This window comes from Patagioenas fasciata, chromosome 2, assembly GCF_037038585.1.
Source record: "Patagioenas fasciata isolate bPatFas1 chromosome 2, bPatFas1.hap1, whole genome shotgun sequence".
Lineage (NCBI taxonomy): Eukaryota > Metazoa > Chordata > Aves > Columbiformes > Columbidae > Patagioenas > Patagioenas fasciata.
Genome location: NC_092521.1, coordinates 64,299,159 through 64,313,784, shown reverse-complemented (window position 1 = coordinate 64,313,784; position 14,626 = coordinate 64,299,159). Strand labels below are relative to the sequence as shown.

The 14,626-nt window shown below is 41.9% G+C and overlaps 1 protein-coding gene across 6 annotated transcripts in view; it reads right to left on the bottom strand.

The window, feature by feature from the left end:
• The window catches only part of CARMIL1 (capping protein regulator and myosin 1 linker 1), a 195,907-nt gene that overhangs the window by 10,002 nt on the left and 171,279 nt on the right, over nt 1–14,626 (bottom strand). For all 6 annotated transcript variants that reach the window (XM_065830887.2, XM_065830885.2, XM_065830888.2 and 3 more), the window contains 4 exons: nt 10,840–10,946; nt 8,511–8,943; nt 3,255–3,330; nt 204–437 (listed from right to left, as the gene is read on the bottom strand). In XM_065830887.2, coding sequence (XP_065686959.1) covers nt 204–437; nt 3,255–3,330; nt 8,511–8,943; nt 10,840–10,946 — 850 coding nt within the window. The remainder of the gene's footprint in view (nt 1–203; nt 438–3,254; nt 3,331–8,510; nt 8,944–10,839; nt 10,947–14,626) is intronic.

Below are 14,626 nucleotides of genomic sequence, written 5' to 3'. Positions count from 1 at the left end.
CCATTTTAATAAGTTTATTTGAATCAGGGCAGAGGGAAGCGGAAAAGAAGGATGCAAGTCAAGAGCAAGTGACTGAAGGACCTGTCCCTCTACATTTAGTTCCTGTTCAGGACGTGGCCATGGGTGTTCTTCTCCACAGCCCACACAAACACCACTCAGAAGGACCCAGCTGGGAATAACCAATGCCCAGAGCAGCTCCTCACCAGTGCGAGAGGCAGAGCGTGGTTTCTGCGGCACCGTGGGTCGTCCTGCCAGGCTGGGCTTCGTTGACTGCAGTGGGGGTTTGGGACTGGTCGGTGTATTGGAAGAGCTTCTTGCCTTTGTGCCAGCTTCTGCCTTTGGTTCAGCTTTTGCATTTTTTTCTGATGAAGCTGAGATGGAGTCACCTTTATTCGAGGCAAACCGACTCTCTGGAAGGGTCTGCTGGAGTTTAGGCACTAAAATAAACAGACACATAAAATAAAGTCTCCTGCAACACGGCTCCGTGCACAGATACACTCGTGTGCAAAATAACATCATTAGCTCACATATTGCTGCTGCACTGCTGTGTGAGTAAGAGAACCCTTAACATTTCATTCAAAAACACCGCAAGAAAAGCATCTAAAACCACTAGTTCTTACATGTGCTCAACTTCATAATTTAGCTGCCTCAGAGGTGATAGCACCTGCCCCTTTTAAAAATCTCTGGGGTGATGGCTGGCTGGACCTTATTCTTCCTTCATATTTCTGAGAGCAGATGGTACAGCCTGCCTGCTGAGAAAGCAGCAATGGATCAGTGGAAGACAGAGCCTTTAGCTGTTAACGTGCCTCTACAGACAAAAGGTAGGGTATCCAAAATCAACAGTGAAATCCTGGCCCAGAAAATAAATCCCAAATGTGTGATCAGCAGGCTACATCTTCTTATTTGTTGCTTTTAGCAAGCTCTAGGAGAGATTTTGAAACTTAGCTGAGATCAAAGTGTTCTTTATATAATATTTTGATTTATCTAATAACACTGTATATGGATTATGGTTTCCACACATTAGCAAGTTTATCAACATATTATTTATCCCAAAGACTGAGGTATTTACAGATAAAACTACACTGACTTCCAAGCAATACATCAGCCCTACTGAGCTGTGCAAGCTGGTAGAAAGCCTGCTGGACTCTGGGCTGCAAACAAGCAAAATGCCTGCCCTGCCTTCCTACTCTGCAGCTTTCAGAAGGTTGAAGGTTTGTATGCAGCAGCTCTAATGACAATCTTGGAACTTGTATGTTAGCTTGGGACTTTCAATGATTGTCACATCTTTACTCTCAGAAGAGAATTACAGAGTAACCGAAATGCAGACTGGTAGCCTTGGTACTTGGCAAATCCAGGTATGTGCTCACAGATGCTATTCCCATTCAGAAATCCTCCCTGTTACAAAAGTGCTGAGCACAGACATTTTAATGGCAGTGGGAGGGAAGGGAGTGTCGATATAGTTTGTTGCAAGCCAATCCCCAATATGTTTTTTCAGCTTATGTAGCTGTTTTTCAGCCCAGCTGGAGTTCAACTCTGGCAAACCACTGAGTTGTGTGGTATATATATATGTGTGTGAGTGTGTGACACGGAACGTTGGTGTCTGCAGGCATGTAATAGACTTCCTTGCTGCAAGGGGAACTGCAGGACACCTTCTTCACCTGTGCAGGTGTGCATACAAACAAGCAGGCAACATCCAGACACGAAGTGAGGAATAAAATGCCCCTTATTCTCCTTCTGCATCATTATCTATAGTTTGCCTGCAGTAACATCCAGCAATTTTCCATTAACTCTCTTTTTTGCCTTCCTAACCTCAGGTCTGCTAATATTACTAGAACTCAGTAAGTTAAAATAAGTTAACCCAAAACAAAGACAACCTGTAGTTGCAAGAGCAAAGAGCAGCCTCAGGGAGCTCTCAAGCAAGAGTGGTAAAGAAAGGACTGACAGCTGGAGGCTGAAAGGAAGGGGCATGCCTAGTACAGTGAGGTGGGGGTCAAATGCATCATACAAAGAGACAAGGACCAGAGAAAAATTGGGTTCAGACCCCCCTGGCTACTCTAATGCCCCAAGCACAAACTATTCTTGCTCTTTTGACTTCAGTTTGATGGTATCAGGAGACGCATATAGTATACAAGTTCCTCCTCAAAAGACAAGCGGGCTTTAAAAGCACGGAGTTCAGCATGCTCTGAATATGCTGTCTTTTAAAACTAGCTTTAGAAAGGTATAAAACTTCAAAATCGATTTCTGAAGTGCTGACCTGGTTTTGGTGCTCAACCAAGATGGCCGCATTAGGATTTTGATTTCAGCCTGTTTTTTCAGCCTTGTTTCTGTATGTTTTGGCAACCCTATATGCCGTGCATGCAGAATACCTATCACTTCTCTTGAGAAATAAGACTTGGATTTCCCAGTTCAGCCCACTCCTTTCTGTCCAGTGATTGTGGTACACACAAAACCACCAGAGTTGAATCCTTTCTGAAGACTTCACCGGTCAGTCCCAAAAGTATGCACAGAGAACTGAATTCCATCCTGTCTTGAGACAGCTGCACTGTAGGCACTGCCATGTCAGGGCCCAGGACTACAGCTTGACAAGGGCACAACAGGACAAGGTGCGCAGGGAATCAGTACTGTAAGCTCTGCAAGGCTGGACTCCACTTTGTACATGATGGACAGTCATTTTGTGCATGTGTGCAGTGTCCAGGGGCCTCCACAGATTTGCAGACAGCCCTGGCTTCCGTCAAGCTGCGTAAATCCTGGGAAGAGCCACCTGCTATTGCCTACGAGATGTTTATTCTAAGAGCTGAAAGCCAGGACTGCTCCAGCTGGTACCTGCACTGACAACTATAAAACTTGCACATAAGTCATACGTAGGCCATCAGATATATTCAGGAGTTCAATTTCCTCATGTGCAGACATTTTTGGTGGCTCCTGAGTTCAGCTGCAGCTTTGCTGATGCCATTATAAGTCAGCGACCTTTTGAAGGCACCCCAGGCATATGCACAAGGTACTTTCCCTCCTGTGCAACATCGACCACAAGAGTAAAAGCTGAGCCATCAACTCAGCCCCAGAACTGGCTTCATGAGAAGTGCCGTCCCACACAGTACAGAAAGTGAGCTTGTTTCTAATCCCTTTCACATAGCATAAGCTCATACTTGCTCAAGTAATTGCAGGCACACCATCTGGAGAGGGAAGTGAGATTTCTGAGGTTATGCATTTTGCATTTTCTAGACAGAGTTTAAACCAGGAAACTCAGACTGTACCTGTACCACTTCCATCCAGTCGTTCTGAGCTCACTGTGTCAAAAGACTCTCTGGGAGTTGTGTCATTCCCAAGTTTCTGAAAGAGTGAGAAAAGCTCTCATTTAATAATATATCTGTAATTAATACAACCCAGTGGTTCTGCTAGGGAAAAAAAAAAAACTCTAATTTGGAAGCCATAAGCCAGAGAAAGAAATGACAGTACGAAGTGGTGGTTTCTCTCTTCTTGTTTCTCTTTCAGGTCCTGGAGATCTAAGCAGGAAGAAAACTATGTTGATTAGTCATGTCTAGCAAAGTTGCAATGATACCCTGTGTTCTAATGGACAGGAGTTGAAATGGAAGGTGCTAGTTGGAAACAGCTGTACAGCTCTGTATTTCAAAAACCCTTGTTTAGGTTTAAATAAAATGAAAAAGTATTTTTCTGAAGATCTAGACTTTTAGTATGACTGCTGAATGAATCTCTGCTCCTCCATGTAAAAAAATAACTTCTTATTTTAGATAAACCTGCAACTAGAGAAGCAGCAGCACTCACATATTTACATGGTTCCTCTAAAAACAAACCGACCTCACTTACTGAAAGGGGTTCAAAGCCACCCATCACAAACACTGCTGGATATTCAGAATCTCTAAAGAAAGGGGGCTTCTTGTTTATGTGCTGATACGCTGGCGAAGTCTTCTGTTCTCAAAAATAGCTTTCCTAACATCCCAGCCTCAAAAGACAAGGTGCAAAGACTTTTGTCATACCATAGCTGTAGCCTAAGTGAGCTTAAAACCTGTGTATTCACCAGAAGAAGCTTAGGCATGCAGCTGATGAGCTGGGAAAAGAACCAGCCTCCTTTTACTGTCTTACCTTCTACTGAAGCTTAAGTAGAGGGATAAACAGGAGGATACAAAAAGTGCATAGAAATAAGTGCAGGATATACTATGACAGAAAGCCTTATAAAGATATGGCTAGGCAAAAAAAGTGGTATTTTTTTAGCCTAAAAAAGTGGGGATAGACTTTTGCAGGCAGCTTCAATCTTGATCGTGATTTGCTATTTGAAGACTGTGTGGCAAATGACTTAAGGAAAATGATTTGTGCTGATGACCACTGCATTTGGTTATATACCCACGCGTAAGTCACGTTGACACATTCAGGACACTGCTACTACTGCTCCAACACCAACTTAGCATGACTCACGCTGGGATCTGGCTGTCCCATAGTGTTCAGAAACCTCCACCATGTGCCATGCAGTGCACGTCAAACGTGATCACTGCGCTTTGGAACTCATAACCTTCCCGGGTTTGGTGTGTAGATAAAAATTGGACAACAGGAAATGTAGGAAGGCAGAGAATGGTTACAAGTAGCAGGAACACATGTTAATTATAGAAAAACTGACAAGTTTAGAGGACAAATAGTATTTTAAGTACAAAAATAAAGGAATGATCTCTAAGTGTCCACACTGTCCCCTTGTTTTTCCCCTGTGGTGGTAACTCAACACAGGCATTGCAGGAGAAGCAGATTTTGGGTAGTGATGCAGAAGAGTGTGGTTTGCCTTACAGATTTACCGATACCTCCATTCTGCTTGTGTAACCTCACAGCTCCTAAAACAAAACCTCTCTTCAATATAACAAAGAAAAGGATGGAGACGCTGAGTGCCTGCCATTCCTCCACAGGACTGGGCATGGCAATGCCACCTCTCCACCTCTGCACTGCAAACGGCACACTGCACCCAGGAGGATGCTATTACAATTGACATTAAACTCCCTGTACTGCGAAATGACCCTGATACAGATATAACTATCCATTCAAAGAGATTATATTTCTGTAGGTTTTGAGTATAAAATCATCTGTATGTTAAAAACCCTTTGAGTATAAAAACATCTGTATGCTAAAAACCATGTGTAAGCCAAACAACGAAGTCTTCTGGTCAGAAGCACTCTAGAAATGCCATGACTTATAGGGCCAGAACAGTAACCTACAGTGCCCAAACAGAACAAAACAAAGTCCCCTCCAAACCTAGCAGGAACGTTACACTTTGTACCACTGGGTGAAAAGTCAGTTTTTATTCCCATTTATTGACTGTCACTGATATTTTTGGCTAAATTCTCACCTCTCCACCTCCTAATGACACAGGTTTCTTTGTAAGACCGTCTCAGCTATATGTTTTCAAAAGGAATACCACTCTCCACTTGCTCGATTTTTATTGGGGAAAAAAGCTTTTGAGAACTGAATTTACCAACTACATGGAATGTGAATTCTCATGAATTATCACCAAAATACCCATTTTCCTATGTAAATATTGAAGATATATGTGTAACACTTAGCTACAGTAAATTACTTAGGAGAGCTGTATGACAATACGAAAACTAATTTCCTGGTAACTCCTGCCTCCCTCAGTATTTATGGGTCTAGTGGAGAAATATAGCCACGTGCAGAGACAAGTACAAAAGCCGATGCTGGCATTTATTAGTGCAGTACTTAAAAATGCAACTAGGACATTGGCATGCTCGGTTACCTGCTGTACACACATTACAAACTGCTGATGATCCTGAGATAACGCTAAACACTTGCTGCAAAAATTTACTCTGAGAAGCTGTCAATCATGTCAGATAAATGGAGGTGAATTTATCATGTAGATAAATGATGGCCAGGATCAACATTTAATAGGAATTCATGCAAGGTTGGGAAATACTGTGGAGCTGGATGTCATTGAGAGTGAGTAAAGAGGTGAAAGATGATCTTGGTCTGCTCGTAGGTCCTGCTCCAGATATTTAAAAATTCAGTCTGTAAGCGCTAGATGGAGCTAAAAGATCTTTTTACATGCACCTAGAGGCAAGCCTAGTCTCTATCATTAATGCCAATTTGCACATTGTATTCTAAGCAAAAGAAAACAAAAAAGCATTTGCCATCTTTCCATGTACTGTGCACCTGTTCATCCCTTGTATCTGTAACAAGACTGTAGTAGGGTATGGATGAAACAGTAAATTCCTTCTGGCTTTGTTTTCATGTAAAATAGATCAGAACATAAGCAGTCATCTGTAACTTGAAGGAAAATACAATTTTCTATCATACTGGAGTTCTGCTAGATTTAAAGATGTTAGGGAAGCTGGTGTTGTACCCATCCTAAGTAATGTAACAGCAGGGGGATGACATCTTCTGTAGCCCAACTATCAGGATATTGTATGATTTTCACCTTCATGAATATCATGAATAAAAGTGCAAACCTAAGTTATTCAATACTGTGATTTAAGATAAAGTATGTGAAAAATTCTTTTGAAGAGCAGTTCAATTTTGTGTGGTCTGGGCAAAATTAAGAATGGATAACTCAGCGCCCTGCTGTGTACAGGCTCCTATTTCAAGTCAGTTTTCTTGTCACTCTAAATAAAAAAACCTGCTTTTGCATTTCATAAATATCTTTTTTTTTTTCCAAAAAATCTAACAAGAAATATGATCAATAACATTATTTTCTTGAAAATTAAACCCAAAAGAAGAGCAGTAACCTTTCCAAGCAGAAAAAAGGGTCAAAACAATACTGGGAAAAGGCAGTAACTTTTCTTTTTGATAGATGAAACTCAAGTTTTCAATCAATGTTATGAAAGTTCATAAATTGATGAGGCCTTTTACTCTCCCCACTTTAAAAAAAATACACAGGCTAATATTCTACCTCAGTCACATTATTTCAGATCTGATCAACTTTAGATGACAAATGTTAAAAACTTGAATAGCACCAAGCACACACAGTTTATGCAGTTGTAAAAAATTACATAATCTGAAGGAGGTTGGTATTTTGTAAGTTACAGGCAGAGCATAATACTCCTATTTAAAATCATATGGCATTTTATTTGAGAACTTGGTATTTTAGAAATCAATGACACTATTCACAGGCACTATTCATCACCAATGAGAAAGGTAGGAATTGGTAACTTCTTTAGAAAAATCATTTTTATGCTGAGGTTCCCTTTAATGAGCCATAGACTGCTGTATTAATTTGAATCTGTTTATTACAGGTCTCCAGTGTCTGTAGGACATCATGGCAAGCACTGTAAAACCATGAATAAACGTAAAAATGAACTTTGGGCGCCTTGCCTGGTCATAGTAAGACAATTCTGCAACGTGTTTAAGGAAAACACAGCAAAGCTTGCAGATCAGCTCTGTCGTAAGGTAACACCTTCCAAATTACAGGGGGTAACAGTGGGGAATGGAGAGCATCTGAGTGCCCTGCATGTTGGAGAGGAAGAGAGGAGTGAAAAAAGGCTGATCCTTTGATAATTTTAGAACATGCCAACGGCAGCTGGGGGGAAGCAGGGGATGACAATGGGAAAGTTCAGCCGTAAATGGGCATCAGGTAAAATAAGTCGGCACAAAAAGCTTTGGAGCAACACAAGGATGTTCCACTCCACATGTTTGCAAAGTGAAGCAGTGTTCCTGCCCAGCATCAGCACTTCACAGAGGAGAAAATTAGAGACAGAAGGGAATTGGGAATGACAATTGGGAATATATTAATTTTTTAAAACATATGCTTCTTTTCTTTGAGTGTTAGTATTTGAAATACAGAAATCAAAGGGATGAAAATAATTAGGTGTGGTATAAAAGGACATAAAAATTAAAAAATGCAACAAGAAAATCATAAGCTGGATAGCTGTAAACAGTGTCTGGAAGCCAGATTTACTTCTCTGCATGGAATATATAATTTAAAACACAGTACATCTCTTCACCTTTCTACATCACCTTCCAACGCAGAAGAGCAGAGATAGCTATCACTGTAGGGAACTCTGCCAAACACCTGAGGCACTGGTGTGCAGGGGGCACACAGTCGGAAGTCTATCCTAAGCCTGTCCTCACTTTACCTTTTGTACAGCGCACTTTCATTTCACATGAACAAACTACACATCATAAGGAGTGAAGACATCCAAGCTGTGCTTGCTAGTCACACAGAAATTACTTTGTAATACATGCAAACAATTACATGTCCTCTTCTGTGCTTGTGATGGCCTGACAGAGCACAAGAGCTGGTGTCACCTCCTCCCCTAGAGAGGAGAGAAAGTGCAGGCTTAAGAGCACATCTCCTGCTCCATATGTGCGGCCTCGTCCTTGGCCAGGGTATTCGTGTTCCACCACCATAGCAGAGACCAATCCTCTTACAAGAACACCATAATCCCCAGTGGGAAGCAGGACTGATGTCTCCAGCCCCAGCCACCAACCCTTGCAGACCCAACCCACTTCCCCTGAAGACACCTACATCTTGCTAATTTTTTCAACAACTCAAGAGAAATCACCTTCTGAGCAGAGGCTGCTCTCTTCTCCTGCTTGGCTTTCATTTCCGCGAGAAGTCCGCTGCCCATCACCTGCACACCGTATCTCCGGCCTCCTTGAGGGCTTCCTTTGCTGTCACCCCTCTCGGCTTTGGCCGCATCGTCTGGCTGTGCCTCCTCCAGCGAGTCTGGTGTCTTTAATTCCTCAGATCGCTCTGTACCACCGTTCTGTTCTGCAGGCTTTACTTCCTTCTTGCTTGCCTCCACAGCTGGACCTTTTGCAGCAACCTTGGGTGAAGAGGGCTCCTCTGCCACCAGCACAGTCTGGGGACGTTCAGATTTGGAGCCTCTTGATTTGATTAAGTTAAGGAAGCCACTCTTCCTTGAGTCCCTTTTCTTCTTCTCATCACCTGCTTCACTGGGCTCGCTGCTGTCTGAACTTTTAGTTGATGGTCTCCTAATAAAAAACACACACATTTTAAACTCTTCTCCACTCCCCTCCTCCTGCTCTTTTAAACAGTACCTAATGACTTCTCCTGGGCAAAGCCAACCTTTTGCATGATCCACATGTTGCCATAGGCTCAGTCATTAGCTGGCGTGTCTAAATTAAAAACTGGACAATTGACATTGATCTTACTGTCTTGAGGATTCCAGTGATGGCCTTGTGCATTCACATAATGAAGAGAGGCTGCTGTGTCATCTACACTGGGCACCCAGCTGTTTCCAGTACCAGTGAGGTGTTGTTTCAGCAGCGTTCTGCCTAAGCTGCCTATGCACATATAACCTCGCTCAGTTCTGTTTCCAGAGTGAGCTACCTCTGCTTTGTATCTGTCCATTAGTAAAAGGAGAACAACTGATCCAGGCACATGATTTACACAGCTTTTGATGGATCTTGTCCCTCAAGGGCCCTGCTTGAAATAAGAACTAGCTTACACAGCCACTTTCTCTCAATAAGGAACACAGAGAGGTCACCTTTATAGTAGAATCATAGAATGTCCTGAGTTGGAAGGGACCTACAAGGATCATCAAGTCCAACCCCTGTTCCCACACAGGACAACCCCACAGTTCACACCATGTGTCTGAGGGCGTTGTCCAAATGCTTCTTGAACACTGTCAGACTTGGGATGTGACACCTCCCTGGGGAGCCTGTTCCAGTGCTCCACCATCCTCTGCAGATACCCTCAGAATAAAAAAAAACATCCCACTTGCCAGTAAGATTTTCTAAAGGCATCTTACAAGCAGAGTATTCACGCTTGAGGGCAAAGCTGGGCACATAACATGCCTGCATACGAACACATCACTGGAAAAAGAGCCACCAGTGCAGCAAATGGAGCAAAGACCCTCAGTCATGGGCATGGCCAGGGATGGGCACACAGGGACAGCGTAAGTTCCCGGGGACGTCTGAAGTGAGGGGCTGGCAGGTGCCCAACGGAAGCATGGGAAGATGCAGGAGTCTGTGAGCACCCTGAACTTAACCTGGCTAATCCATTTTTCAAAGCTCCTTTAATTTTACCACTACACACAATATATCACAGATGGTTTCACATGTCACTGCAGATATTTATAACTCACGGTGACTTTAAAAACATTTGTTTGTCCTGCCACAGCTTTCTGCCGGTTAACACCTACCTTTTTCCTTAATGGATGTCACACACAGCACAGAAAGGGTCATTCCAAGTTGTCTGGAGAACACCCTAGCTTTCTCGTTTATTTATAGCATTTGTGTATGTATGTGTGTCTCTCTGTATGAGTACAAACATGCATGAACACAATAACATCTAGATGCATTGTTTTGTAAATATGCAACCAGCTAACACGCAATTGCATAAGCTGCATAGCCCTTATATAAAACTGAAAGAGACATATCTTTCAGATTGACATATTGCCTAAATCTAGAATACTACAAATTGGTGAAACACTTCTCTAACATATTTCTAAACCAACATAAATCTACTGTCATCTATCAAAACACTGTGCCCAACAGCAGTCTGTACTGCGTCACCCATGTGTGCCACCAGCACTGGAGAGGAGAGCCTCAACATGTGCACAGCTCTGCTCCAGCTCTAATGAGCTCTGCTGAAGGCTAAAATTAAGTCAATGGAATTATAAAAATACATACTAGTCAATAATCCCCTCCACATGGTATATTAAAGCACTTTATTTCAAAGCAGTCATTTTTAAGGGAGGGTAATTGAATTCACAATGTCTTGACTACTGAGGTATTTTCTGCCTTTGACAACAGCAGCCCTGGGTAGTGGGAACAGAAGACAAATACAACTTAGCAGTGCTACTTGCCCAGCTAATAAGATGGATTATTATCTTTTTTTTTTTTTAAAGTTATATTTGAACTTACTTTGAATCCATTTTTGTCACTTTCTTAGTGAAAAATTCATCCACGCCTTCATCCACTCTCCCCATGAGGCCGTTCTGATCTCCTTCTGGAGGCACTCCAGCAGACACCTGACAGAAGAAAAACATCATCTCCTGTATATAATAACCTAAGCAGATTTGTTTCAATGATACTAATTAAGAGTTAAGACATAATAAAAATTGTGTGTGTGAACCAAACCTCAGTGCAGAGAACGGTATCACCACTGGAATTCCTCCTTTAGTCAGGCCAGTGGACACATTACATCGAATGTAAAGTAACCCAAAACACCAGTGACAAATTGGATACTGCAATGCACGAGGCCAGGAATCAAATGCCTTGGGCTTGTGAGAAGAGCACTAGTTTACTTAGAGAAGTAAAAAAGCAGTTAAGGAAAAATCAAATCCTGATCAGGTGGTAACCTGAAGAGAAAGTATTTTCAACTGCTAGTTGTTCAGGTAAAAACACGTTTTGGATTTAGAGATTTCAAAACAGAGCTCCAGCAGGCTACCAGAGCCTTTTACAATTCATTCAGTCCAGCACTCCCAAAACCTAAATACAGAATCAAGTGTTTCACTTGAGGAACCAAACACAGATTTTCACTGAGTGTTTGAAAATAGAAAAACTTCCTCGTCTTTGGTTTCGATGCCCATATTTTGAATGCAGGTGACTGGAGGCATCTAAAGTAATACCTGCCAGCCACAAAGGCCCTGTGAAGATGAGCTGGTCACTCTGCAGCCTCGTGAAGATGAAATACGCCATCTCCTGGGAGAATTTCTCACCAAGCCCAGCTCCCAGACATGGCTTTGATGTGGAAAAGCTCTGTTACCAGTAGAGAGACTTCCTTCAATCTAAATGACATACGAAAACCTTTTAGGTGACCACAGAGAACTCCAAAAGACCCAACCTGGTTGTATTCTTGGTAGTACTTATGACCAGGAATCAGTCTGCCATGAAACAGCAGTGTTTGTAATTTGAAACAATTTAAATAAAGGAATCTCCTAGTTGCCATGAGAAAAGCTGGTGTTAACATCAAACATGGCTTCAATAAGCCATGACAACAGACTGTATGTGAACTAATGCTTCGACATATCCACGAAAATTTTTGCTTTCCAGTGGCTGAACCTTGTTAGAAGCCTGGTGTTACTTTTTTATGAAACATAATGGTTAATATTTGATTGATACCCACTGTAGCAACATAATACTGATCTGAAAAGAGCCTATCTGGTGGTGACTGCTTAGTTGCCAGTCAAACTGCATGTTTTCTATAAAAACCAGTTTTATTCTAAGAAGCACAATGACTTCTCAGACTTCCAACTCTGGCACCTTTGGGGTTTTCTGTAGAGAACTTGTTTACCTGGAACATTTGATGCTGGGCAGCAACGCACATACTGACATATGGGTTGGTGACACCAGTGCTGGTTGTTTCAGTGCAAATATTTATCTCCTCAGTCAAAAAAGAGTTGACACTGACATTTCAACTGAAACATGTCAGCCAAAAGTGACTGACACATTTCAATGGAAACAAGAAACCGCTCAATATTGATACCTGAGCCCTCCAAATAGCAGAAACAAACATGTAAGTATCAAAGGCAAGTGCATCTCCTGATGGGAAGGAATGCAAAGATTCAATAATCTACAGCAACTGAGAAGATCCACCTCAAAGAAATAATTTTGCATCTGAAAAAGCAGCAGCTCCTAAAAACGTACTAAAGATGCATGCAAATGCTGAAGGTCTAATATGGTCCTCAAGACACAAGATATTCTTACGAATGTTTATTGTAATGCCTTTTAGTGTTAATGTAAAAAACTGAACTCTGGTTTGCTTTATGCTCCTATTGAAAAAAAAAGAAGAGAGAGAAAGAGACAAGTTGTTAGCTTTCATTTTTCCACCTTTTTTTTTTTTTAACCCTAACTTGAAAGGTGAGCATTGTGTTTCGTTATTAAGGAGAAAAACTGGCTTAGAAGCACGCAAAATAAATGAATCACAATCTTTTTCATACATTAGAGATTCAACCTTTTCTCAACTAAATCATCACACATGATGGAAGAGCTCATGAGGTTGAGATCTCACAAAGTCTAAATGATAAAAACTATTTCGTCATATTCCTTCAAAGCAATATGGGAGTGGATGGTGCTGAGGTTTTCCTTTTATCTCTCTCCCCCCCCCCCCCCCCAACTCTGAACACTCATTTCAGTAAAAACCCTGACAAAACTATAAATCTTTCTTCTGCCTGCCCACCTACCCCAAGTTAAACGTTTTCATTTCTCCCTTTTTTCTCCATTTTTCCTTTTTTTTTTGTCCTTACATTTGTCAGCTCACAAATAACAAATGTGTTTTTCAGCAAAATCAGAGAAGTACAGCTACGATCATCTGAGAGTCCTTAAATTACTAAATGGAAATAATGGTAAGAGCAAACAACCCAACAGATCCACTTTAAGCAGTAGAAAAGGTCAAGATTTTGCCTCTCACATTTCAAGTGCTTTTTCTAACCACTGTTCTCTGCATTCTCAAAGTGGCAAAACCAAGAGGAAATCAATTCTGCAAACAATGCCACAGTCCACTCATGACTCTGGCCTTCAAAATTTGGCTGTTTAATTTTTGGAAGCATCAAAGAAAACATCTTAAGTCTCTCAAAATTTTGTTTAGGCTTGTTATGAGGTCAGAACTAGTAAGAAATTGAATGGTCCATAAAAACAAGATGTGGACAAATGAGTTTAAAAATGTCCCTTTCAATTTCTGCAACTAAATAAACCCCTGATTTCCTAATGAAATGCAATATGGATGAGCATTCCCACAACATTGCTCTACCATGGGAAGTAACGCTTCTCCTCTGCAAGAAATAAGTGTTCTGTTTCTGTTGAGCAAGACATTGTACATCCCAGTTCCACACCTAGTAGCAGAGCACTTGCCTCACATGTCCCCACTCCTGCAGATGGCACAGGACACACCAAGTAAATTTGGAAGTGAAGCAAGTTCAGCAACTGGGAAAACACGTGCGTTCTGCAGAACTGGAATTGGAAGAAGTAAACTCAAGATGTGTTTTCACTACAATGTGGAGACCAGTCTGCCCTTCTGCTACCTCCACCCTTCCCTGTAAAGTGCAAAGGAAGGCAAAGTTGGCTCGACTTATCCCCTCTGCTGGGAAGTTCCTCCATTCCCAAGTGGTGCAAAAAGTGCTCTACTGCCTGACATGACCCCTCCCAGCATTACGGAGATTTTTCAAGGGTCCTCTCCACTGGCAATCCTCAGGGAGCAGAAGAGGCCACAGACACTCATTACTAGGCAACACAACTCAGAGAAGCAAGGGCTGCCCCTTGATAAGGGTTACTTATCATATCAGCTGTGCTCTGATGCTGTGAGATAGATCTGTAACTCCTCCAGATCTGTCCTTACATACCCTGAGGACAACCCATCACAGAAAGAAATCTTTATTAATGTGGTGTGTCATGGAAATGGAACTGTAGAAACCCCACACGGTTCACGGTTCTTGGGTTCACACCAAAGACTTTCACAGACAGACAGTGTTCTTCTGTTTTGCTTTTTGAAGGCAATTCCAGCATGAAAAGTAAATTGTTTCTATGCAGATTTCCTGGCCCAAACACCATCTTTAGTTAAGGACCTGTGGGAAGCTGGGTGTCACAGAGCAGTTCCTCTGAGAGCTGATAGGAATAAGAATTCATGCCAAGTTACCATGCCTGAATGCAGGCAGAAAAAAGGATTAAGACTTAAACCCTTCCATCATAATTGAAAAGTCTCATGATATTTTGT